The sequence below is a fragment of the Phoca vitulina genome, unplaced genomic scaffold (genome assembly GCF_004348235.1).
Source record: "Phoca vitulina isolate PV1807 unplaced genomic scaffold, GSC_HSeal_1.0 scaffold64, whole genome shotgun sequence".
NCBI classification, from domain to species: domain Eukaryota; kingdom Metazoa; phylum Chordata; class Mammalia; order Carnivora; family Phocidae; genus Phoca; species Phoca vitulina.
Window position 1 is genome coordinate 6,809,633 of NW_022589767.1, and position 24,824 is coordinate 6,834,456.

The window sequence follows — 24,824 nt, forward strand, 5'->3', positions numbered from 1 at the left end:
ACATATATCTCTGATTATCTTCTTAGGATAAATTCCCAAAAGTAGATCATTAGATCAAGGAATAATCAAATTTAAAAAAATTTTTTAAAATACATGTTGCTATATATTGCCATTATGTATGAAGGGACACATTTCCCAGGAGCTTCACTAACACTGCCAACATCTCTCTTAATGTGGCCAACTCTTCCTAAAATAATCAAATGAAAGTTATATTTGGATATGCTTTACTGTTGTTAGGCCTTAGTCACATCTCAGGATGTCATGTGGTTAGTCTCTTAGCAATTTCTCTTCCAATTTCTTCCTAAACTTCATGCAAGAGTAGTGAATAAAAAGATCCACTCCTTTCCATTAATGTGTAAAAATGTTCTTCCCAACAGTTTCACATATTAATACAAGTATATAATTTTTCTTTGGGGCTGTACAGATGTAACTAATGTTTGTTCTCCTATTCCTGAAGGAGTCTGAAAAAAAACAATACATCCTTCTTTTTTATTACATTCAGATTTGTTTTTCTCTCACCCTTTTGACTGAGAGGAAACAAATTTTAAAAACCTGGGACTTACATAAGTGGTATTTTTGAGTTAAATCTATTGCTACCAATGTAAATTATTTCAGACCACAGCAAGAAATAAAATGGGCTCAATAGTATGATTTTTCTCATTATTATCATCACGATCAATGCATTTTTATTAATGACCCAATATGTACGGAGCATGGTGCTAAAGCCTAAGAATTAAAAAAAAAAAAAGAGGCTAGAACAGTTGATTTATTCACTAGTTGAAGAATGATGGCACATATATAAAAAATGATAAATTCTAATAAACACTAGCATATCTTAATTGCCCAATGGAGTCAGCCGGTCAATGCCCTTGGAGTTCAGAGAAATGATTAGTAAAGATTGGGATAGTCACTTTTAAGAGGATTTGATCCACATTTTGAAGGAGGACTGGAAATTTAACAAGAAAAGAGAAGCTCTTCCAAGTGGGGTTACAGAGCTCACAAAGGTGAGAATGCACATGACATTTTCAGAGGAAAATAACCAGTAAGCCAAAGCAGTTTATTCAGTATTACAGTAAGAGAAAAATCTGGTGTTCTTCTAGCCTTGGCTATCTAGATAAGCAGTATGGGCCTAAGAGAGGTACATTGGAAATAGAAAACCATTTAATGTTTTATGAGAAATGAATTTAGAAATAATTTAGGGAAATTTATAAGGTATTACTATGAAAAATGTTAGTACCAGCATGAGATAATTATGGCCTAGACTAGCTAGTTGCAGAAGAAACTAAAAACAGGCATAATGCTAGAGTACCATTAGGATAAAAAAAGCCAACTGAACTTGGCAAATGATTAGATATAAAGATAAGAGACTACTAAGAACTTACTATTCAGCTGTGCTTGTATCAGGGATTCATAATGAATGAGCCTGCCTTCAACCAAGTACATAATATAGAATCCCACTGAGAAGGCTGTGATAAACTCTACAGGGGGCTACCAAGTAGCTGGAACAGCTTCCCAAGTAAATTGGTCCTTGAGTTTTGACTTCAAAGATGAATTGAATTTTGCCAGATGGGAACGGGGGGGGGAAAACCAATGAAGAGGGCAAAAGAGGGGGAAAATATGACTCAAAATTTTAGACCTACATGATTGGAGAAAGATAGTAACGCAGACCAAAAGAGGAAAGTCTACCAGTAGAGATGTTTTAGGTGGAAAGATAATTCAGTTTAGACATTCTGCAAACATATATGTAGAGCATATTCACCAATCTGGAGGCATCTGGAACACATCCATGAACAAAACAGGCAAAAGCTTTCTGCTTTCATGGAGTTTACATTCTAGTATTTGGAAATAAATACATAATTAGAGGTATAGTGTTCACCAAAGAGTTTTGTTTTATTGCGATGTTTGTTTCTATTTTCTTTCTCTATTGTCATTCATACCAATAAGATAAAATAAGCACAAAAGAAGACATGGGTGACTAGTATCCGACTTAAGTCATCACTTAGGCAGGAAAATGTTCTTCCCTCTAAGACTTCAAACTGTCCTCAAACTGACCTTGATGTCTACAGGCTTCAGATAAATGGTTTAGTAATTGAGAGCAATAAATTAAAATCAATCACATTTAGTTAGGAGAAAGTAGTCTCAGTGTGCTAAAACAAGCTGACCTTCTTCTAGCTTTGCGTTTTTATTGCACCCTTTCTGCTGTCCACCTGTGCTTGATGCTATGCTGGGATCTTCTGACCTTAGCAGTACTTCAGGAGATGTGTCTGGACTATAGTTTTCTTACTAGGTGTTACTGCTAGATTGTTCAAAGGGAGACAATTATTGGAAAAGTATTCACTGGTCAGAAATAAGCTTTTCGAGTGACTAACTGTGGAAGTGAAATTTTTGTTGCAATTAAAATGCTCAGTTTAATTTAAGATAAAATATGTAAAACATTACATTTAAGCATTACATTTCAAACTGCTATCAAGGCCAGTTGAGAGATACTAAGCAATACCAGTTTTCCTTTTCTTTTTCTTTTTTTTTTTTTTTAAAGGTTTTATTTATTTGACAGAGAGAGACACAGTGAGAGAGGGAACACAAGCAGGGGGAGTGGGCGAGGGAGAAGCAGGCTCCCCACTGAGCAGGGAGCCCGATGCGGGGCTCAATCCCAGGACTCTGGGACCATGACCCAAGCCAAAGGCAGACACCTAACGACTGAGCCACCCAGGCGCCCCATACCAGTTTTCCTTTTCACTGAACTGCATAGAATTCATTTCACCCTTCAGTAACCTGATATGCTGAGGAGACTGGACATTAAAGACTTTAAAGTTTCCTGACCTCCTTAGTATTAAGAGCCACTCTTCAGAGCTCTCACCTGATTGGTTGAAAGCATTCAGTTTGTTTCCATGCAAAAGGATTTTTGACTTTTGTTTGTTTATTTATTTCCTTGTTTTTTAATCAGTTTCAGTTACTATAAGTAGTTCCTTCAAGTTTTAAATTATGCATATCAACTTTTTCTGAAAACTTGTTTATTTAAAATTAATTGTTCTTACAAAAGCCCCAGTTATATCTAATCATGTCAAAGCAGTATGTCAAAAGCATGTCAAAATGGTGTGGTGCTGAAAGTTATCTCTAGGCACTTCCCAGGAGCTTGGAGATAACTGAATCTAATTCTTCTGGTGGAACAAGATGATGGCAGCCTGAAGAGCCCATTTGAGGATTAATTGTTTTGGGGATAGATATTCAAATGCTAAGTACTTTCATAAATTTAGTTCAGTAACAAACATTTATTAAGTGTCTAATGGGTGCTAAATCTTAAAACAGAAATATGCAATCCAAAAATGAATAAGGCACAATTACCCTCAAGACCTTCATATCCTGGTAAGATTTAGTCTTATTAAATTATTTTTGTTTATTAGATTTCTGGTTTTTCATTATGATCTGGCCAAAACTCCTTTAAATATATTATATCCCACTTTTAATCATATAAACCATCAGGTCTCTAGCTGGTAATAATTTACTTAACAAATGCATGGTTAAATAATAAGCCAAGATTTCCATACACTTTAGAAAAGATTTTAGATATCCTACAATCCTTTATCGACAAGCTGGCAATTTCTGACTTAAATCCAAGTTTCCAAAATTGAGTTGAAAAGGCTTTTTATTGCAGTCCACATGAGAGTACAGAATGTGGAAAAATAATAATCTGATGCTAATAATCATCTTAATTGATTGTGAGATTATGATTTTATCTTCTGTGCTGGGGGTGGAATTCATTCTTTCTTCTCCCTGACATTTTTCATGGATTACTCCATACCATTAATCGCTAATAGATATAATTATTTTGTATTAGTTTTCCAGATCAAGAAATTCGTAAAGTGGCAGTTCAACAATTAGACAACCTCTTGAATGATGAACTACTGGAATATCTCCCACAGCTAGTTCAGGTAAGAACAGCAGAGTTTCCAAAGGATTCTAGAATTTTAACTAATAATCCTCTAAAAAGAGTTTCCAATAAGTCAACAGTAGGCTACCTAAAGTGGTATTGTAATTTGGCAAGCCAGGGACTAAATTATAGCTCATGTGTCAACATGGGTAACAGACATTCTTTAGCCCAAACTGGTAGTTACAAAAAAGGTCTATAAGAGCCAAAGGGGACATTTTTTTAAATTATTATTATTTAGAATTGGGGAAAAAAATAGAAATGCAGGTGATAAAATCTTTTCATCTAACTATGTAGAACAATTAAAATTAAATTAATGTTATTTAGAAAATAGTCTTTTGCTAGGCAGCTCCTCATAATATATGTGTTTCTTGCCTTTCCCTTAGAACATTCTAACATTGATTATAAATCTATAAAAGAAGTTTTGTAAGATAATACCTGAATTCTGCCAACAGATACTGCATTTTAGTCACAACATTAAATATCATAATGTTGGAGTAATTTTAGAAAATAATGTGGCCAGATAAATGAAATATAGAAATATGAGCAAAGACTGATTTAGTCTGAGTATTTTGAAACATAAACAAGCATACATACATCTTGCAAATGACCATGTAAATGATTGAATATCCAAACTACAAATAATATTGTTTTCCCAAGTTGACTATGTAATGAGGACTGAATAGGTAGTTTTAATAGAGTGGTCTTTATGTTTTTCGTTTTTTGTTTTGTTTTTTAACTCCGATGTTTTCTTACCTAAAAGGTCAGGTTGTAATTACAAGCTATTTTAAATGCCAGGTGCCTCAGTTTTTTAACATTTAAGACAGAGAACTTTTTTTTTAAAGCTTTTATTTATTTGAGAGAGAGAGAGAGAGCACAAGAGGGGTGGAGGGGGAAGGGGCAGAGGGAGAAGCAGACTCCCTGCTGAGCACGGAGCCTGATGTGGGGCTCGGATCATGACCTGAGCTGAAGTCAGACACTTAACCTCTTAACCAACTGAGCTACCCAAGTGCCCCTAGGACAGAGAACTTTGAAACTAATGGGGGAAACCCCTATCAGTGACGGGAATACCATATTGCTTTGCACATGGAATATGCACTTCTCTGAAGGACTCCTAAAGCGAAAGCTGGTTTAGAAATAGCTATACCATATAGTTACTCTTACCAGTTTTTATAGTTGTGATATTGTAGTGAAAATAAAAATTAATCAAACTTGTAGGAACACTGTTCATCTCATGATTCATGAGTATTGGCAGCATGCTCTATCTAACCTAAATCAAAAAAGTAAGTTTTTACAAAATCTTATATATACTAAACCCATTTGAAAATGGCAGTCTGGAATAAATAAGCAATACACTTGGCACCAGGAAAATCGCTGAGAGCCATATATCTGCAAATCCAAATTCATATGACAAAGTGTACACAAAATCCAACAAAGCAAATACACAGAAGTAAAATTAGGAAGTGTTGAAATGACTCCCTAATTAAAAATGAAGATTATAAAATGTTTTGAGATGGAGAGAAATGACTCGAAAACAAATAAAACTGAGAAGAATTTTCAAAACATTTATTATAGAATTTGCCCTTAAACTTCCATGTTCTCCCCAACTTTAAAACTTTTAAACACATAAAAACTTTTGAAATGCAAAAAATTCCACCCTATTGATTATTTTCTTGAAGTATGTTATTTTGTTATGTATTATATTATTAGAATTATGCAGGTTGTATTAAAGAAATAAGACAGGACTTTAAGACCATAACAAAAACAGAACATATTGTTCGTAGCCAGAAAGCAATTAAGACACAGACCCAGAGGTTACGGCAAACCACAAGTCAACACCGTGTGGGTAGGTTCCAAGAACAGTTCATAATAATGCAGTGTGCACCAGAAATATTGCCTGCCTCCTAGATGGTGAGGTAGGATTGGGGGAAATTATACCAGTGCACAGAGTGATGCAGGGAGTTCGGAAACAAGTGAAGCAATTTAAGAGCAACGAGTAGGTATTCAAGAAGAAATAATGGGGAAATCTAAAAGGAAAGCTAAAAAGACAAGCATGGAAGTAAATTCTAAGACATCTCTCTCTTGCTTATGTGCTCATATGATATGCTATTAGGGCATCAACACAACTTATGACTTGGTCAGCCCAGTATTAGCAAGTAAGTGAAAGCAAGCCATTGCTGCAACTTAAGAGAACATACATTATGGTCTTTATACATTCAGACAGCATTAAGAGTTTATGCAAATTTGCTGAAATCATCTTTGGCACTCTTATACCTTAGGAATTCATAAACTTTCCCATCCTTGAGTATGGTCAGCATATTGAGGTATTTCTTCAGGTGTGTATGTGAATGCGTGTTGTGCCCACTTTTGTCTGTTGTCTGTACTGTGGTATAAAACCTGGCTTAAACTCTGTGTGTGTGTGTGTGTGTGTGTGTGACTTAAATGGCTATTGAGCAACTAAAAATAGAAGTTTTGCCTCTTAAACAGGGATGGAAATTTTTATGAAGAGAGCCTGGTTTTCATTTTCATATATATTTAGATTTCTGGGATGATGATGGGGCCCAGGTACTTCCTGTGGACAGTGAAGCCCCTGCAGAGTACCGAATTAGGTCCATGAGGATATTAGGAGCTGCCATTACTGTCTGTATGTTCCACCAGGTTGGGTATCCTAGAAAATCCTAAAGAGCTGTTCACAGAGGTGATGAGGGAAAGGATTTGGGGAGGGGTGAGCTAGGGTGGCACCAATCAGCTCTGAAACCTCTAAGTAAAGTTTCAGGTTCTGCAGGGTAATAGTGATGTATCAGTTGGTGATTTCAGTTAAGGCTTTGTGCATTAATTTCATTCCACAAAGAAAAGAAATATCTACTATTTAATAATGCCACTAGGAAACTAATCATACTATGTATTTTTGTGTGTGCCAGGATTCTCCTCCTAGGCATAGTTGAACTCCACCAACCATCTGCTCTTATTTATTATCCTGTGATACTAAAGCATAAATAAGAAAGAGACTACACAAATCCAAATTGTGATGTGTGTGCTATGTTATTATACACCAACTAATAAGGTTATCTTATAATAATATATCAAATATAATTTTAACATTTTGTTAAAATGTTTATGCTGTTTTCCTTTGTCTTTTCATAAGCCTCTTAAGCCCCTTTGTATTTTGCTAGAATTTTGTTACTGAGAAGAAGAGTAAATTAATTATATCTCTTACTTCAGGCTGTCAAGTTTGAATGGAACCTTGAAAGTCCTCTGGTACAACTCCTATTGCACCGTTCATTGCAAAGCATCCAGATTGCCCATCGTCTTTACTGGTAAGATTAACTAAAATAAGATAGGATGTCTTTTTTTGTTGTCAGCTTCTCTCTGTGGGACAGCATTAGAAGAAGTAGAAGATTTCTTACCTTGTAATTGATATAAACCTCCACTTAAAGTTCAGCCAAATTCGAGTCTTTGTCAAGGTTATTTTTATTGATGAGTATAATTTAACTGTCATCATCTTTAAAATCTTCCTTTTGTACAGTTGCTGCAGTTTAAATCCAATCAGAATTTTAACTCTGGATGATATCTTTCCTATAGCTTTATTATTTTTTTAAGAGAGAGGGAGGGAGTGCATGCACTCACATATGTATGGCAGACAACATCTACTAGCTTTAATTTCTAGGGAAGAACTTTAATTAATAGGAAAAAAGAGAATCTCATTTTTTAGTATGTTTTTCTGCTTAAAGAAATGTTACTCATGTTGACATCACTCTTCCCATGAAAATAACTCAAGCATTTCATAGCAAAGTAGAGATACAAGGAATTGTTAGGCACCAATGTTCATTTTGATGTTCATTTTCTTCTCAAATGTCTAATATAAAAAACAGAACATTTTCCTCTTCTATGTCAGTATAGGGAGGCATCATACACATGACTAGCCCTGGGCCCTTCACCGAATGGACTCTTTCATCAAGCTTTGAATGAAGTCTTATTCTCCCCAGTTTTTCAGTCAGCTACTACCTTGCTAAGGGAACTTAAGTGGATATATTTGGTGGTCTTTTGCTCTCACAGTAAAACTAGGACTAAATTACCAGGGCCCAGCTGTGCACATGCAGACTTGTGACAGAAGGGGGCAGAAGAGGGCTGCTTGAACTGTCAAGCTTGATGCCAAACCAGAGATGGCAAGGCTAGAGCAATTCCAGGAGATTGACCCAATCAGGTATTAGGCAATTGATATCACTGGTGAAGTCAAAACTGGATTGGAGAGAGAATATGAGCAGGAGTCAGGGACTAACCTAAATCAGGAATTAGGGCTCAAAGAACAAGTTGTTGCAGCAGTGTCTGCTGGTCCTGAATGACTTAAGGCAATGGTATTTCGGGCACCACAAGGCCTTTTCAAGGTGGCAATGGCATTAAAAGACCAAATCCTATGAGCTTTAAGATACCACTGATAAAATTGAGATGATGCAAAATCTTCCCATTCATTTTCTAAACGCTCTGTCCTAAACTTTTCTTATCTAGAATTTTGGGGCAATTTCTCAAATCAAGGACTACTGTAAATAAAGCAACATAATGTGGAAATTTTGCATCTTGTGATTGAAGTCATACCTGTCCCTCTCATCCTTTCTTTTCTTTTTTTTTTTTTGAAAAAGAACTTTTTATTACTTTTATGTACAGAAAATTCAACAGCGTCCACTCAGCCTAGTTTGGTGGCCACTTTAGTTTTTGCCTTTTCCAGTTTGGCGACGCAAGCCACTGACTTTGGACGCAGGACGTTGCTTCCCCAGTGGCAGCGGATCTCATCATATCTGTCATTGTAATTGGGCCTAATGGCTGCCACCAGCTTAGCCAGAGCTCCTTTGTCTTCCAAGTTAACCTGTGTGAAGGCAACAGTGGTGTAGGTCTTCCTGTGGACCAGACCCCAGGCTGGCCTCCCTCTCATCCTTTCTCCTAAATATGGCTCACCTGATGCCTAAAATTCTATTATCAGTGAGTCACTACTTTAGGTTAAGCATTGTTCCCTCCCAGAATTTTTTTCTAATGTGGAAATACATATATTCAGAACATAATGCTCATGATGAATTAGTTGATCATTTGTTCATTTATGTGACAAACCTTGAGATACTAGACACTGTTGAACTATTAAGGATAAAGCAGAATAGTCCTTTGCCTAAACAAGCTCACAAGCTAACAACACAACAGCTAGCAGAAAGGCAGCAGGGAAGATCCACTGGCTATGTGAAGGGGAAAACTGACCACAAATCCTGTCCACTTTATGGTGATCCATCCCAAATACAACCACAAGATAGAGAGGCAAAGCTGGCCATCAAGTAAATAAAAAAGCCTAAACATGCACTCCAATTCTGCCAGAGTTAAATACCAATGAAGGCATACAAATGAATACACAGAGGAGGTCAATCCTCTTTCTACTTTGAGATCTGAAACACTCCCTGAAGAAAGAGTAAAGAGCCGTACTTCAGCGATTTATCACAGTGTAATAGAGCATGCATGATACAGAATCAATAGAAGGTTTTAAAGCCTCTCCTTTACCTTCTAGAATCGTTATATTACTACTAATTCACCTTTTACCTTCACAATGTGATGAATAATAAATTATTGCTTCACTCTTTTGTAAAGGAAAGATATGTCTTGCTGTCATTTAATATTGATCTCTTATAACATTTTTCACCTTTTTGTTCTCAGAAAAGTATACACAGGATAAAGACTCTACAATAGCAATTTGCTAAGCTAACAATAGCTATTCTCTACCTCAACCAACCTGAAAAACGTCATAGATATTTTTAAGAAAGTTTACATTTTATGCAATAATCTGTAAAATCCATTAGTAGTTTTCTAGTTAAGGCACAATATAGGAACAGCTGGGGTTTTTTTGTTTGTTTGTTTTATTTCTATTTTATGTGATAAGGGTTTTATATAGTTCTTTTCATAAAAAGACTTTTAAAAACAGAATGCAATTTTAAACTAATTTTCTTATATCATTTGTGTTATTTCTTTTATTAAATACATGAAAATAGAATCTTACAATCTTATACAAAGTTCTACCTCAAATCAATGCAAAAGCCAGGAACAAAGCTCCACCTTAAATTTATCCCTAATTTAAATTATGTCCTCTTCAAATTCTTCTATTTTGTTAAAAAAAAAGTAAAGAGTTAAAAAAAGTGAACATTTTGTGCATACATACTGACCTCAAATGTTGGAACTTGCACCAGATCTGGCATGTGGGAACTGAACTTTCTAATCCACTCTCCAGCAATTTTTCATTACAACAGCCACATGCAATTAGATCACTGCTTCCTTAGATGGTAATCTGGTATTCCTATAATAGTATCAGTCTTCCTCTGTCATAGTTTATGCTGGGGATTTGGGGTAAGGCCTTGAAAAACAGCATTATACTGCTTAATTTTCATTGTTTCTCAATCATACTACAGCTTTACTTTAGCCAACAAAATATATGGTCAACAAAAAGGAAATCTATTCTTCCTTAATATGACCTTAATATTAGTAATTATCTTTGTCTTCTAATAATATTTGAATTTGGCCTCCAAAATAAATAGACTAATAAATACTCATAGAGTTATAGGATTTGGGAGTCAAATGGAACCTTACGAATGCTATAGCACTTTTTTTTTCTCACCCAGAAAGGGATTTCAACAAATTATGTGACTCATCCAATGACAATCATCTAGCTAGCTAAAGAATTGAGATTAAAATATTTTTTTCATGGCATCTCATGCCCACATCAGGTCTCTTTCCAATTCACCACCTACTTCTAAGAAAAGTACAACTTGAAGAATTCACAAAATGTTTGTTTTTCTATCAATAATTAGGAACTCATTCAAGTAAACTAAAGTGGTGGCTTTACCTTAACTTGAATGCAAAACTGAAGAAAAAACAATATCCCAAATTGAGATCTTTATATCTAATACTCAAAGTTTTTGCCATTAGTTGTCGGCATAATCCACAACTGCTGTCAATTATAATATTAATTAATAGGCATGTGCAGGAAGCTCCAAAAAAATTGTATACTTGAAGGAACTTTGAAGAGAATAGTAGGTTTTTCCCAGAATTTTTCTTTTGTAGTTCCTGATTCATACCTAAAACACTAAATTTGTTCTCTTCGTTCTACTATTAAACCGTCAGTGATAAGAAAACAATTCCTGAGTTATTTATTTAGTAGATTCAGTTTGTACTTATCTTTCAATACTTATTATATAAAACTAAGACTTTATGTTGTATAAAACCAAGACTCAGTTTTCTCAAAAACACTATTTAATTAAGCCAGCAATATGCTAATGAAATTCAAGTCAACCCTTTTCATCAAGTTAAATGAGTTAGAAAATAAATTCCTGTAGTCCAGGCCAGAACTTGGCAATAATAAAATGTAAGCAAAATCCATCTTTAGTTTCCTTCTACGTAAAAATGCCCAGTAAGCAATTGGATATAGAAGCCTACAGAGCAGGAGAAAGATCTGGAATGGTAACAGAATGGGAATGTATCAGCACATTGATAGTACTTGCCAAGCTTCCATCTTATGGTTTAGTCATCCTCTGAATTTGGAGTTCTCACCCAGATTCCTCATACCTGGATCCAGATTTTAAAAAAGAAGACCAGAGCATCATGTCAAAAGTATTTTCAGGGGCCAGGTCTAGAAAGGGCACATACCTCTTTTGCCTACATTCCATAGGTCAAAAGTCAGTAACAAGACCCCACCTACATGCAAGGGAAAATAGGAAAGCAGACCAGAAGCAAAATACTGTTTGATCTGGTAAATCCAGAGCAGTGTCTGCCACAGAGGTAAAGCAATGTAGATGACTGAAGAAATTTGACCATCAAGTTGCTGAGAAAGAGGACATGGAAGGAAAACCAGTACTCAGTGTTACATATATTAATCGGCTTTCTTTTCAAAAACTAAGATTGATCTCAATAGACAAAAAAGACTATTTATTGCCTAACTACTTGAATAGAATCATCATTTTGGCAGACATCCTTTGAAAGTGTCTTTTGTCTAACAATTATGTAAGTATTCCCAAGAGATTTAACCTATGGGTATTTTTTTAAACCATTTTACCTAGATGGCTCATTATTAACTTATTTATCTAGCTATGGTGGACAACTGGTATCTTGGCCTAAGAGGTCCAAAACTGAATTAAATATCCCTACCCTCTCCTTGTCTTTCAATCCTTGTGCTCACTATGTCCAAACCTCCTTTTTTATATGCAATATCCTGGTTAACAGCCACTACCAAGATATCCAACACAGAAAATCTGGGAAACATTATTCTTACCGACAACCTTCCTCATTCAATCAGTCTTTAAGACCTGACTATTGTTTCTCATAAAATATGTCTTAAATTTGTCCCTTTTCTATATCCATGGCTAGCACCTTAGTTCAAGCCTTCAGTATTACCTACATGGACAATTACAACAGCTTTCTAATTGTTTCTTGTTTTTGTTTTGGGTTTTTTGGGTTTTTTTTTTTCACTTCCATTCTTACCTACCTTCAGCCCATCCATCCTCCACACTGTTCTTGGTATAATCTTTATGTAATACGATTTGATCCCTAACTCATAAAGTAGGTTCTAGTTCCAAGGTAACCCACAGCTGGCTAGCATAATTCCGTAATTCCAATCACCTCTTTCTTGCTGATAGAGTTTAGAATTTTTAGATGTTGAAAAAAAAATCTATTCTTCCTTAATATGACCTTGCAGTGGATTTTCATGATTTCAACTCTGCCTGCTTCCCACCCCCATTTTGAATGACTTTCTACATCCAAACATAGTCTTTTCTATTCTCAAGTAGTTATTCAAATTTCCAGAGATCTTTCATGCCCTTGTGGCTTTGTACATGGTATTTCTCTCTGCTTGAAATGCAGTTGCTCTGTTTTTTGCACAGAATCCTTTAGGACCCAGCTCAAATTTTTATCCTCTTTGAAGATGTCTCAGCCCTTGTATACACTGCCGATACAGTTCTAAGTGTATTACATATTTTGTTTACTTCACCATTTACCTTTTCTTTAAGATATTTTGGGCTGCAAATAACAAAAATGCTGATTTAACTGGCTTAAATGATATGAAAAATTAATAATCTCACATAACAAGAAGTTCATCAGTAGAGTGGTTCCAGAGTTTTTTATTGCAGCAGCTCACCGATTTTGTCATAGACCCAGTTTCTTTGCATCTTTTTGCTCTGTCATCCCCAGTGTGTTTACTTGTCCTTAGTCCAGTTCACGACATGGTTACAAGGAGACTGCCACAGGTGATATCACGTTCATACATGACACCATGCAGCAAAAGGAAAGGGGCTGATCCTTCTTCAACAAGAAAAATTTTCTTCTAAACTTCATAGCAGAGTTAACTTCCTTTATCATTTGCCAGAATTGGGTCACAGATTATCCTGAGACAATCACCTGATCAGATGGCAATCAGGTGAACTAACTTACCTAATTGATTTAGAATATTCAGAATATACCCCTAAACTGGTCTTCTTCCCTGAAGGTTTTGCTATCTGAACAAAATCTGATTCTTTCTTCAGTCGTGAAGGGGAGACTAGATTTAGTCTAGATAAAACCCTATGTTCTCTTTCTGGATCGTGAGGCCCTATCTTAATCATCCATCCTTAACATAGAATATTGCACATAGCACATATAACTGGTATTCAATAAGTACCTGTTGAATGAATTAAAATAAAATAATCATACCACATACATTTATGCTGCCTACAGGCTAACTTAGATTGACTACTGTACTTAAAACAGCAATCAAGTCATATTATACTGAACAAGCCATATTATACTAAAGTCATTATATTAAGTGTATAAGTTCCCATTGGTACTCTCATAATCACTTTTGCTCTTCTTAAAAAATAGAATTCCCTAGCTCCCTGTAATCAGGGGAAGTTGAGTTAAATGACTTACAGATAAATATGATCCTCTGGAATAAAACTTTTTAAAGAGCTATCAGTTGTTAAAAATGATTGGGTCTACAGTATGAAGTGCTTTATATTGACTTAACTATGCTGTTCCTTAAAACCCTGATTAAAAATAAAGGGCTATAGGGGTTCCTGGGTGGCTCAGTCAGTTAAGCATCTGACTTCAGCTCCGGTCATGATCTCAGGGACCTGGGATGGAGCCCCATGTTGGGCTGCCTGCTCAGTGGGGAGTCTGCTTCTCCCTCTCCCTCTGCCCCTCCCCTTCCCCCCTGCTTGTCCTCTCTCTCTCTCAAATAAATAAATAAAATCTTTTAAAAAATAAATAAAAGGCTGTACCTAGTGATTTGACAAGAAGTGGTTTTTTTTAATTTTTTTATTGTTATGTTAATCCCCATACATTACATCATTAGTTTTAGATGTAGTGTTCCATGATTCATTGTTTTGACAAGAGTGTTTTATGGGGAAATCTTAAGTTAGTAAGCAGCTACTTAAAATATAATTTTCTATGTTAAGACTATATGAGTTTTGGGGAATTACTGAGCAGTTTCTGATTTTTACTGGCTCCTAGGAGGATTGATAGTTTTTTGTTATGGTTTTGTTTTGTATCAGCTGGTGAGTAAGTTCTTACTTTCAGGCTCCACTTTACTTTCTATGTTTACTCATCAAAAGATCACTCTTTGAAAAGGTTGAACGGAGGTTTTTCTTGCTTTTATTCTAACTCAATTTTCTATTTCATTTGTATTACTATAGTTACAAGAGAAAGACAGTTACTTTGCTGTTCCTTGTCTAAAGAACTTCATATGTGTGGCTTTTTGCAGCAAAATCCAGACTTGGATATTTCAATCAAACACTTGTCATGTTTAATAACTTAGAATTCTTGTTTTTGTTTTGGCATGTATGATTCAGTTTTGACCAATGACAAGTGAACAGCTTGCACAAATAATGCTCATCTTCTCTGGAGTTGGCAGTCCGCCTGAAACACTAACCACTCTTGACAGATATGCCACATAATTGTATCTTGCTTGGGTTTAGTGATCTGAAATCATTAAAGGGAGGAATCCTAATGTACATGTCACTTTCTTTTTTAAATTAGGGCACTGTGTACCTATGTTTCCTAGGGTGTTATAAATGTCCTTAATTTACCAAAAAGGTGGAACTTTTATTATTTTCTTCCAAGTAAAATTTACTATCACTCTTAGAGAGGCTGCTGCTCAATAAACTGTTGACATAAATTGATTGATGATTCTGAAAATCTCACCAGTCTTAATCTAGAGCTGCAGTAACTGAAAGTTGTGGGGGTAACTGCACAAGTAGACCAATGGACTTCAGTGAACAGATGCAGGAAGGTGCATAAGTTTATTAAGAAAAGAGAGAGTATTATGTTAGTCATCCATTCTTTCATTTATCTGTTCTCTAAGTTTTTATTGAGTGCCTCTTATATACACAATTTATAGCTTTTTTGCAAAAGGGATAGAAAATATAAATAAATGATAATAAACATGGTTTAAGCAATGTGGTATTTTTTTTTAAAGTTTCCTGGCTATTTTAGGCAGTTACCACAGATGTTAGAGTCTATTTTTCAATTCTGCTGTCTCAACAAATTAGTTTTAAACATTTCATTCAGTGATTTTCAAATCCTCTTTGATCAGATTATAAACCCAGATTCAATGTATTCCTTCACAGTTAAAATAGTTGTGTCAACTGTCCAGAGAACCCCTACCAGGATCGAGGAACTTCAGGAACTGAATTGAGGGTCGGATAGTAACTTGGATAATCTTTAAGATATCTGACTATTCTTTCTCTGCTATGAAGACCAGAATACTAAGGTTTATCGACTCTAGTATGGCTCTGACTTATAGAGTATTACTAAAGAATTCTAACCATCTAACTGTCTTCAATACTTTTTTATCCTTACAGGTAGAAATAATGTAGTTAATCCCAGATACTATGCTAGTCACTTTTTCATAGATTCTCAACAACTCCATTATCTCCATTTTTCAGATGAAGAAATTAGTACTTAAAGAGGCTAAATATGCAATGCTACTAAGTAGAACAGCCAAAATTTGACCCTGTGCCCTATCCACTATGACCTTCCACCCACTTAAATATAATGAAGGATATAACAAAGAACAATAAAAAGCAGAATAGTGTAACAGTAAGAGAACAGGATTTGGGGAAAATATACTTGAGTAGAAATTCAAACTCAGGTCTCTATTAGCTGTATGGTCTTAGAAAAATTACTTAACCTCCTGATTTTTTTCATAATCTATAAAGGAAATGTAATTATGCCTAATAGAATTATTGTTAAAATAAATTGAGATCATGTTAATATATATTTAGTACACCCAAAGGATATATACGTTTAATCATTTAGTATTCCCAAAATTCCAGTTCCCAAGGTCATATCACAAATTAATAATTATATATAGAATTCAGATCTTGGATTCTTGACATTTTACTCCTCATTCCTACCATTGTTCTTTCTTTGTTTTATTCTAATTCAAATTTAAAATTAAAGTTTAATAACAATTTGAAATGAGTGGAAGTGGGAACAGAAAAGTCACTGTATAAACTAGTTTAGAGACTTGTTGAGCAAAGTATCTTGAAACACTCTAATTGTCAGAAAAAGTTGGGAATATATGCATCATCTAGTATCAGAGAAATTTAACAGATGAAGGAATCTAGCAACATTCACAGATCACCTGTTGATAAATATTTTCTCACTCACATCACTCATCTGTTAGCACAGTTCAGAAGAAGAAAATATGAGTAAAAATTTTCATTGATCTTTTGGTTATTTTATAGGATTAGGTTATGAACTACAAATGAAAAATTATACTCATGCAAGAAGATGGGAACTTAAAAGGCAAAGAACTTAAAGAACCCCTTTTAGAACCATGTATCTGAAGTATGTTTCAAGGAAAAAATGTTCTTGTTGAAAATAAAAATAACTTCAATTGAGTGTACTCATTTAAAATAAAGCATATCAGAAGGGAGGTGGGTGGGGGGAAGGGTGAAATAGGTGAAGAGTATTAAGAGTACACTTATTATGAGCATTGAGTATGATGTATAGAATTGTTGAATCACTATACTGTACACTTGAAACTAATATAACACTGTGTGTTAACTATACTAGAACTAAAATTAAAAACTTAAATAAATAAATAAACAAACCCTTTATAACAGGAAAAGAATGGATCTTGTGTTGCTAAACCTACCATACTAGAAAAGCATTGTAGACCAGCTGAGAAAGATAGGAATTCACTGAAACAACTCATGAACTAGGGAAGAAAATGTGATTGGTGGTTATCTTGGATTTTTCCATTATTAAGCCATATTTTTAAATCCTGAATGGTTTACTCCTTTGGTATAAAATATTTATAATGAACCTTATTGCTGAGCATATGACTGCAGTGAGATAATTTATTCTTGAGGTATAATGATAAACCTGCTATTTATACAGGATTCACTTCCATGGTCAGAGTTAGCAATTCCTTCTCATTTGACAATTGGTTAATGACAAGTGATGATTGCACATTTATTTCTCTTTTCTCTTTCCTCTACCCAGTATACTTAGCAATGATTATCTTGAAGAAGTCATTTGTTGTTTCGGTATATACATTAAAGTTATGACCAGTTGGTGCTCCAACCTCTGGATAACACTATACCCACCAGTTTTGGTATTTTATATTAAGGCAACTAGTGATACCAGCTATGACACATCAAGCTTTTTGGTTCTGGGTAATTGACTTAAAATTTCTGAGCCTCCATTTCCTCATCTGTAAAACAAGAATAAAATACTTACCAAACGTACTTAACATGAGACCTGACACCTATAGCTACTCTGTACGTGTACATTGAATAAATCAATAATTGGAAGAATTGAAATTTTTTTGAAAGTGAAGTGACATAAAATTATGCAATATGCCTTGTACAGCCCCTAGCCTTAACAAATGTTTCTTCTTATTTTTCTTCTTTTTATTTTTTAATCAAATGATGACACTTCATTTGTTGGAGGATAGTTTAAGAACATTTTAATCAACACTCCCCAACTGAAGTATGTTATCAGATAAGTGGGCATAAATCTATAACTCTGTGATCTAATTCATGCACATTTCATCTAAGTGTAAATGGGAAAACCATGTAAGTGGGAAAAGTTCTGGGACACATCTAGTATTTCTCACCATCCCACATCTTGCCACAATTCTGGACAGTTTCATTTCTAAATGGATGATTCAGCTAAAAAATGCCTCCAGAGCCCTTCACATCCTATTTTACTGATAAATTTTAGCTCCTTCACACTTCAACAACCACTTTCCATGGCTACATATTAAATCTTTTCATCACTAGGGATGGCTCTTCATCCAAAGTTTTAAACTCAGAAATCTAATGTATTAGCCCTTTCACATTTTGACTTTACCATACATACTAAACCTAGAGTTCACTGCCAATAGAAATTTGACTCCTGATGTCAGCCTTTCTTCAGGCTTATTGGGCCACTCATACTGTGACTTACTTTCCTAGCGATTTTCCTAACTATTAATTTATATATCTGAGCTAATTTCTTCCATCTCCCTCTGTATCTACCAAGTCACTTACGAAATGTCTCAGGAATCAATACTCCCCTCTCCATCTCCACTAAACCCTTAGCTCAGGACATTATGATTTCCTGATTAATACTGCTATTGTTTAATATTTCATCTACCCAACTCAATGATTCTGCAATGCTCATAAGATAAAGATAAGGGGTACCTGGGTGGCTCAGTTGGTTAAGCATCTGCCTTCAGCTCAGGTCGTGATCTCAGGGTCCTGGGATCGAGCCCTGCTTCAGGCTCCATGCTCAGTGGGGAGTCTGCTTCTTCTTCTCCCTCTGCCCCTCCCCCCCAACTCATGCTCTCTCTCTCTCTCTCTAATGAATTATAAAATCTTTGAAAAAAGTTGGGACACCTGGGTGGCTCATCAGTTAAGCGTCTACCTTCAGATCAGGTCATGATCCCAAGGTCCTGGCATCGAGTCCCACATCAGGCTCCTTGCTCAGTGGGGAGCCTCCTTCTCCCTCTCCATCTGCCTGCCACTCCCCCTGTTTGTGCTCTCCCAATCTCTCTCTCTCTCTCTCTCTCTCTGACAAATAAATAAATAAAACCTTTTTAAAAAAATCTTTAAAAAATAAAAATAAATACAAAATTTAAAAAGATAAAGATCAAATTCATTAGTCTTATTCTATATAAAATATCAAACAGAATAAATTTTATTTTATTATCAGTGTTAGAAAAACTTGTGTTTCTGTGTGTTTGGAACTTGTGGTAACAAAGCCAGCAGTTTGTTTTTAACATATGAAAATGTTGGCTTTCTTAACTCATAGGGTAATAGTTCACAGTTTAGGATCTACTTCACTGTGCCTGGATGCAAACCCTGGTTCTACTATTTATTAGGTGTCTTTTATAAGACCAATTTTTGTCAGTCATTAAAATGAGGATAATAATAATACTTATTTTCACAGGATCGTTGTGAGAATTAAGGTAATAAGATTTGGGACCATAGAGTTGGACAACTTTGTGACACAGAGAATCCAACCAGGTGTCAGGTCTATATCTGCAAGTTGTGGTCCTATCTCAGAGGAAGAATTTATTCATTAAACAAATATTATTAAGTACCTTCCATTGAGTAAAAAAATCATGTTGTGGTATTCAGGGGTACAGGGATACAGCAATGGATAAAATAGACAAAAATCCCTACCCTTCCTTATATAGCTTTTAAGAGAAATAAGATATATACTTGCAAGATATCGATAAAAGCTAGGGAGAAAAATGAAACAATTAGGAGATATAAGGAATGTGAGGGTTGGGGAAGTGCAATTTTAAGATAGAGTAGCAAGGAAAGGCCTTATTAAAAAGGTGGCATTAGGAAAAAGACCTCAGTGAAGTAAGAGAATGGATGGATATGTGTCTAAGGAAGAGAAAATGAGGAAGATGAAATAGCATATGCAAAGGCATTGAGGTGTGTTCGGGGTGTTAGAGAAAAACCAGTGTAGGTTTCTGAGGCTACAATGAGGCCATTGTAGCTGGGTTAACCTGAGCAAGGGGAAAAATAATAGGAAATGAAGTCAGAGGGGAAAAGGGGAAAGGTGAGGACAGGTTATGTAAAGATTTCTATGCCATTATTAGGATATTGGCTTCAATTTAAGTAAAATGGCAAGTCATTAGAGGGTTCTGAGAAGATAAAAGACATGATTTGGTTTATATTTTAACAGAATCACTCTGACTGTTGTGTTGAGGACCAATTGAAGAAGAGCAGTGGCAGGAGCAAGAAAATCAGTTAGGAGGCTAATGCAATAATCCAGATAAAAGATTATAGTGGCTCAGATCAGGGTACAGCAGTAGAAGAAGTGAAAAATCATTAAATTCTGGGTTTATTTATAAAAGTAAAGTAAACAGAATTTTCTGATGGATTGGCTGAGGGGCATGAGAGAAACAATTAACTAATGATACTAAGATTGCTGCCTGAACAACTGAAAGAATAGATTTTCAGGAAGGCATGTTCTAAGGGTGAAAAAAAGATATCAAGAGATCAATTCGGACCTATTAAAATCTGAAGTAACTACTGAACATCTTTATCTGGACTACAGATAAAAATGAAGGAATTATCATATCAATGCAAAGATGAGGTTTAAAGGCATGAGTAGGTGATATCATGGAAGAATGAGAACAGATAGAAAGGCAAAGAAGTCTAAATATTTGGTGGTCAAGCCAACATTTAAAAGCCAAAGAGAAGGCAGAAACAAAATAAGACTAAAAAGGAGTCAGAGATGTAAAAGATGAATGAAGTAAGTATTGAATCCTACAAGACTAAAGAAAGTATAAAAGTAAAAATGATATGATTAACTGTGTCAGATGCTGGTAATAGGTCAAGTAACTTTGAGATCTGAGTAGCAAGCACCATGAAGATCATTGGAGGTCATTGAAACAACAGTTTCAGTGAATGGAGGTGAAAGCCTAGTAGGAACACACTCAAGAGTTAGAAAAAGAAATATCAGAGACAATAACTTGGAGTTATGCTGAGAGATATGGGGTGGTAGCTGAAAAAGCTGAAGAAGAAAATGAAATAATGAGAGGCGTTGTTTTGCTTTGTTTTGTTTTGTTTTTTGTTCTGTTTTGTTTAGGATGGGAGAAATAACAGCTTTTTTATATGCTGGTGGAAAAAATAGGGTGATGTTGATAAGACAAGAGAAAGTGGGGAAATTTCTCATGCAAAGGTGTTGAGTAATGATAGGGATTAGGATCTATCGCACAAGAGGATTGGCACACAGAGTCCATACATAGTAACAAGAAGAAATGAAAAATAGATGGGAATAGGTATGTGAGTAGACATAATGGTAATTGCTTTTGTAGTGAAGGAAACAAAATCATCTTTTGAATGGGGCAGAAGGTGTTGGGAGTTTGAGAAAAGTGGATTCATTTGAAATTATTGCTTTTAAATTTAAACCAGAAAAATATGTGGTTTTCTCCTTGCCAGGAAATAAATGGAGTGCTGGATTTAACCAGAAATGTTTTTACCATAGTACATCATGAAACTAGGGAGGCAAGAGAATTGAAGGTATATGCAAAAGATGGACAATATAATGATTTATAACTTACAATATTAAACCATGAAACTTAATTTGTGTAAGGACAGAAGTGAGGGCATAAATTGTATTGAAGAGAGTAAAAGAATTGATGAATTATAGAGGTCCTTATAGACAAAAAGATGCAAGCATTGGGATTACTAGAGGCAGAGAACTAGGAAAATAGGAGGTGGTGGGTGGAGGGTGAGATGTCTAAAATTGAAATTAAAGAGAGCTTGCAAACACTGATGAATGAAGTCAAGTATTTAACATGAGATTGACTGATATTAAAGATAAAATCATCAAAGAAAAGAGATTAAGGAATTGAGAGTACAGGATACTGAAAGACTCATCTACATGGATAGTGAAATCACCAAAAATTGTGATGTAAGTGATGTTGGAAGGAGTGACAAGTGACCCTATAACTAAAATCTTTAAGTAATTAGGGCAAGTATGTATGTGAATCAGAATTTCTCTTAAGTTTAGTGGTTACAGAGCCAGAAGGGAAGTCCTTTAAATATTTTAAGATCCAGAGAAAAACACAACTTATTTGAGTGACACAGCAGCATGCAGGAGGATAGGGAGCTGGGAGGGCAGGAATGGGGTTAGGAGGCAGGTATGAGGGGATGTAGGAGAATGTCAGTGTCAGTCTGAAAAATTATCTAATTTCTAATGTGAATCTAAGGAACATGGGTTGAAAGATTCCCTCAGTTGGAAGCCATTGACCTAGAAATTACAAAATACGTCTCAACTGGCCAGCATCCCACCCAGAAACCAGTCTGGTGGCTAGGAAACCTAATCAAGCAGAGAAAGCAACACAAAAATTGCTTAGAAAGGTAGTTCCAAGATTGTTTGTGTTATCATTTTTGCTTTTTTAATGACAAAGCATTTTCATGTTTTATTATAAATATGTTCAAACATCTATAAAAATAGAGAAGATAGTACCATGACCACATATACCCTTACACACACATACTGCCACCAAGTTTCAACAATTATCAAGATTTTGGTACATTTGAGAAAGTGTCATTTATTTCTTAGATTTATGATTAGATATAGGAATATTCAAGAGAATTAAACTGTAGTAATTATTATTACATTTGTATGTATGCCACCTTAGTTTTTTTTTTTAATATTTTAGAGAATTTGGTCTTTAGAATAACAGATTAACCAAGTAATCAAATCGGCTTGTGATTTTAAGTTGAAATGGTACTGCATATATAAGTCATATGGAATACTTGAGTAAACAGTATATCATATTTATAGTATTTCCAGTATTATGTACCAGATATAATAAAAAAATTTTCTCTATCAAGACAGACCACTGAGTAACTTAAAAAGAAAATTGAATATACTAAATTTACAAATGAAGTTCACAATGTCTAAGAGCATTAGGTTTCTCACTGGGAAGACAGTAATCAAAGACCTTCCCTCCCTAAAAGCCATTGTTAAAATTTGGTATGTTTATAAAGGGTCTAAGATATGTAAATTAAGCTTAAAAGTTTAAGAAAATTTGTGTTTTTTAAATTTAAAAGTTAATAAAGTGAATATTAATTTTTAAAGTCAAAATAATTTTTGAAAAATATTTTCTAGACTCAAAGCTGTTTAAAAACACCAGAAGACTGATAATGTTAAGAACAGTGGTTGGCACATAGTAAATATTCATTAAATGTCATTGCTTGCCTTTGGCTCCTTACATACTTGAAGTCACAAACTAAGCTGACTTCTAAAACAACCTTGTAGTATGAATTCTGAATACTCCCCTGTCTCCTGGGTTCACCTTTCCCATCTGTACCTTCCCTTTGCTTCATTTTCCATATTTAATTTAAATTTTATTTTTCTACATTGTATATAAATAACAAATACATAAATAGAAAACCATATAAGCCCTTCACATTTGGTCCCTGACTTGCTTTTTCAGCCTCATTTTTTACTATTCGTTCAATGCACTCATGGTCATACCGTACCAACATATCTGCTAGTGCCTGGTGATATCCTGACTTTCACATTTTCCTGCTATTTAAAGATACCCTGGTGATGGGTATTAAGGAGGGCATGTACTGCATGGACCACTGGGTGTTATACGAAAACAATGGATCGTGGATCACCACATCAAAAACTAATGATGTATTGTATGGTGACTAACATAACATAATAAAATTTAAAAAAAATAATATAGATACTAAAATACTCTTCGTCCCTTTTTTCCTGGAAAACTTCTTAGCATCGCTCAATACTCAGTTTAAATATCTTCTCTAAATCTTCTCTATTCTTTGCTAGAGTCAGTTAAGCCTTTCTTTGGATTGCCAAACTTCTTGTTTATATTGCTTATCAAATTGTTTGGGAATTAATTGTTTAAAATCTGTTCTCTTGCCTAAGCTCCTAACTTCCTTAAATTCTCCTACAATGATTTCTTTGAATTATTTCAGTCAAGAGTTGGTAAATATAGGATATAATTTCCCCAAATTACTTAGTTGGCTTATTCATTCATTTAATTACTCATTTGCAAAAATATTGTGCTTGGGCCTACTTATTTTCTATATGCAACAAACTCAAAATCATTTACAGTAATAGAAGTCCCAGATTTTCCAATGATACAGCAAAGAACAAACCAGTGGAGCGGATGATAAAAGCACAATAAAAGCAGGAGAACAGTGTGCTAAAGACAGAAGTACAAGCGCCGACTGCAGCAATGCAGATTGTTTTACTTAAACCCCTGATTAAACTGTTCTTTAAGCTTTGTTTTCTTTTAATCTCTTAGTTTTGGCTATGCATTTTATTATTCAAATGAAGCTATAAAATGCAAAACTTTAAATAAACAACATTTTAATTCAGTAGTGGGACTGAATACTAGTTTCCATTAAGGAGAAAAAACATTTGACCAAGTATCAGCAGCATTTAAGATCTGTATTAAAGACATTAAATTGGAATTTAATGTATATTTTTGCATAACATATTTAAATGAAATCTATATTGAAATGAATGGTCACTGTTACTTTATTTCAAATGATAATATTAACCCTCAAACTATGGAAATAACTGTATTCATCTCACTCAGAGATATTTATTTATAAAATATTTATTGATTTATTTATTTGAGAGAGAGAGAGAGAGCACAAGCAGGAAGCGCAAAGGGAGAGGGAGACAGAATCTCAAGCAGATTCTGCCTGAACATGGAGCCTGATGAGGGGACTGATCTCACGACCCTCAGATCAGCACCTGAGCCAACACCAAGATTTGGATGCTTAATCGACTGAACCACCTAGGCGCCCCCTCACTCAGAAATATTTAATGATACTGAGTGTGGAGTACTGTAAAATATGCAGTGGACCGATGGGATGCCTGGGTGGTTCAGTCGGTTAAGTGT

General features: G+C 34.9%; 1 protein-coding gene across 2 annotated transcripts in view; it reads left to right on the forward strand.

The window, feature by feature from the left end:
* Positions 1-24,824, forward strand: part of PIK3C2G (phosphatidylinositol-4-phosphate 3-kinase catalytic subunit type 2 gamma) — a 340,658-nt gene that overhangs the window by 129,669 nt on the left and 186,165 nt on the right. For both annotated transcript variants that reach the window (XM_032391756.1, XM_032391757.1), the window contains 2 exons: positions 3,836-3,929; positions 7,148-7,242. In XM_032391756.1, the coding sequence (XP_032247647.1) occupies positions 3,836-3,929; positions 7,148-7,242 (189 nt within the window). The remainder of the gene's footprint in view (positions 1-3,835; positions 3,930-7,147; positions 7,243-24,824) is intronic.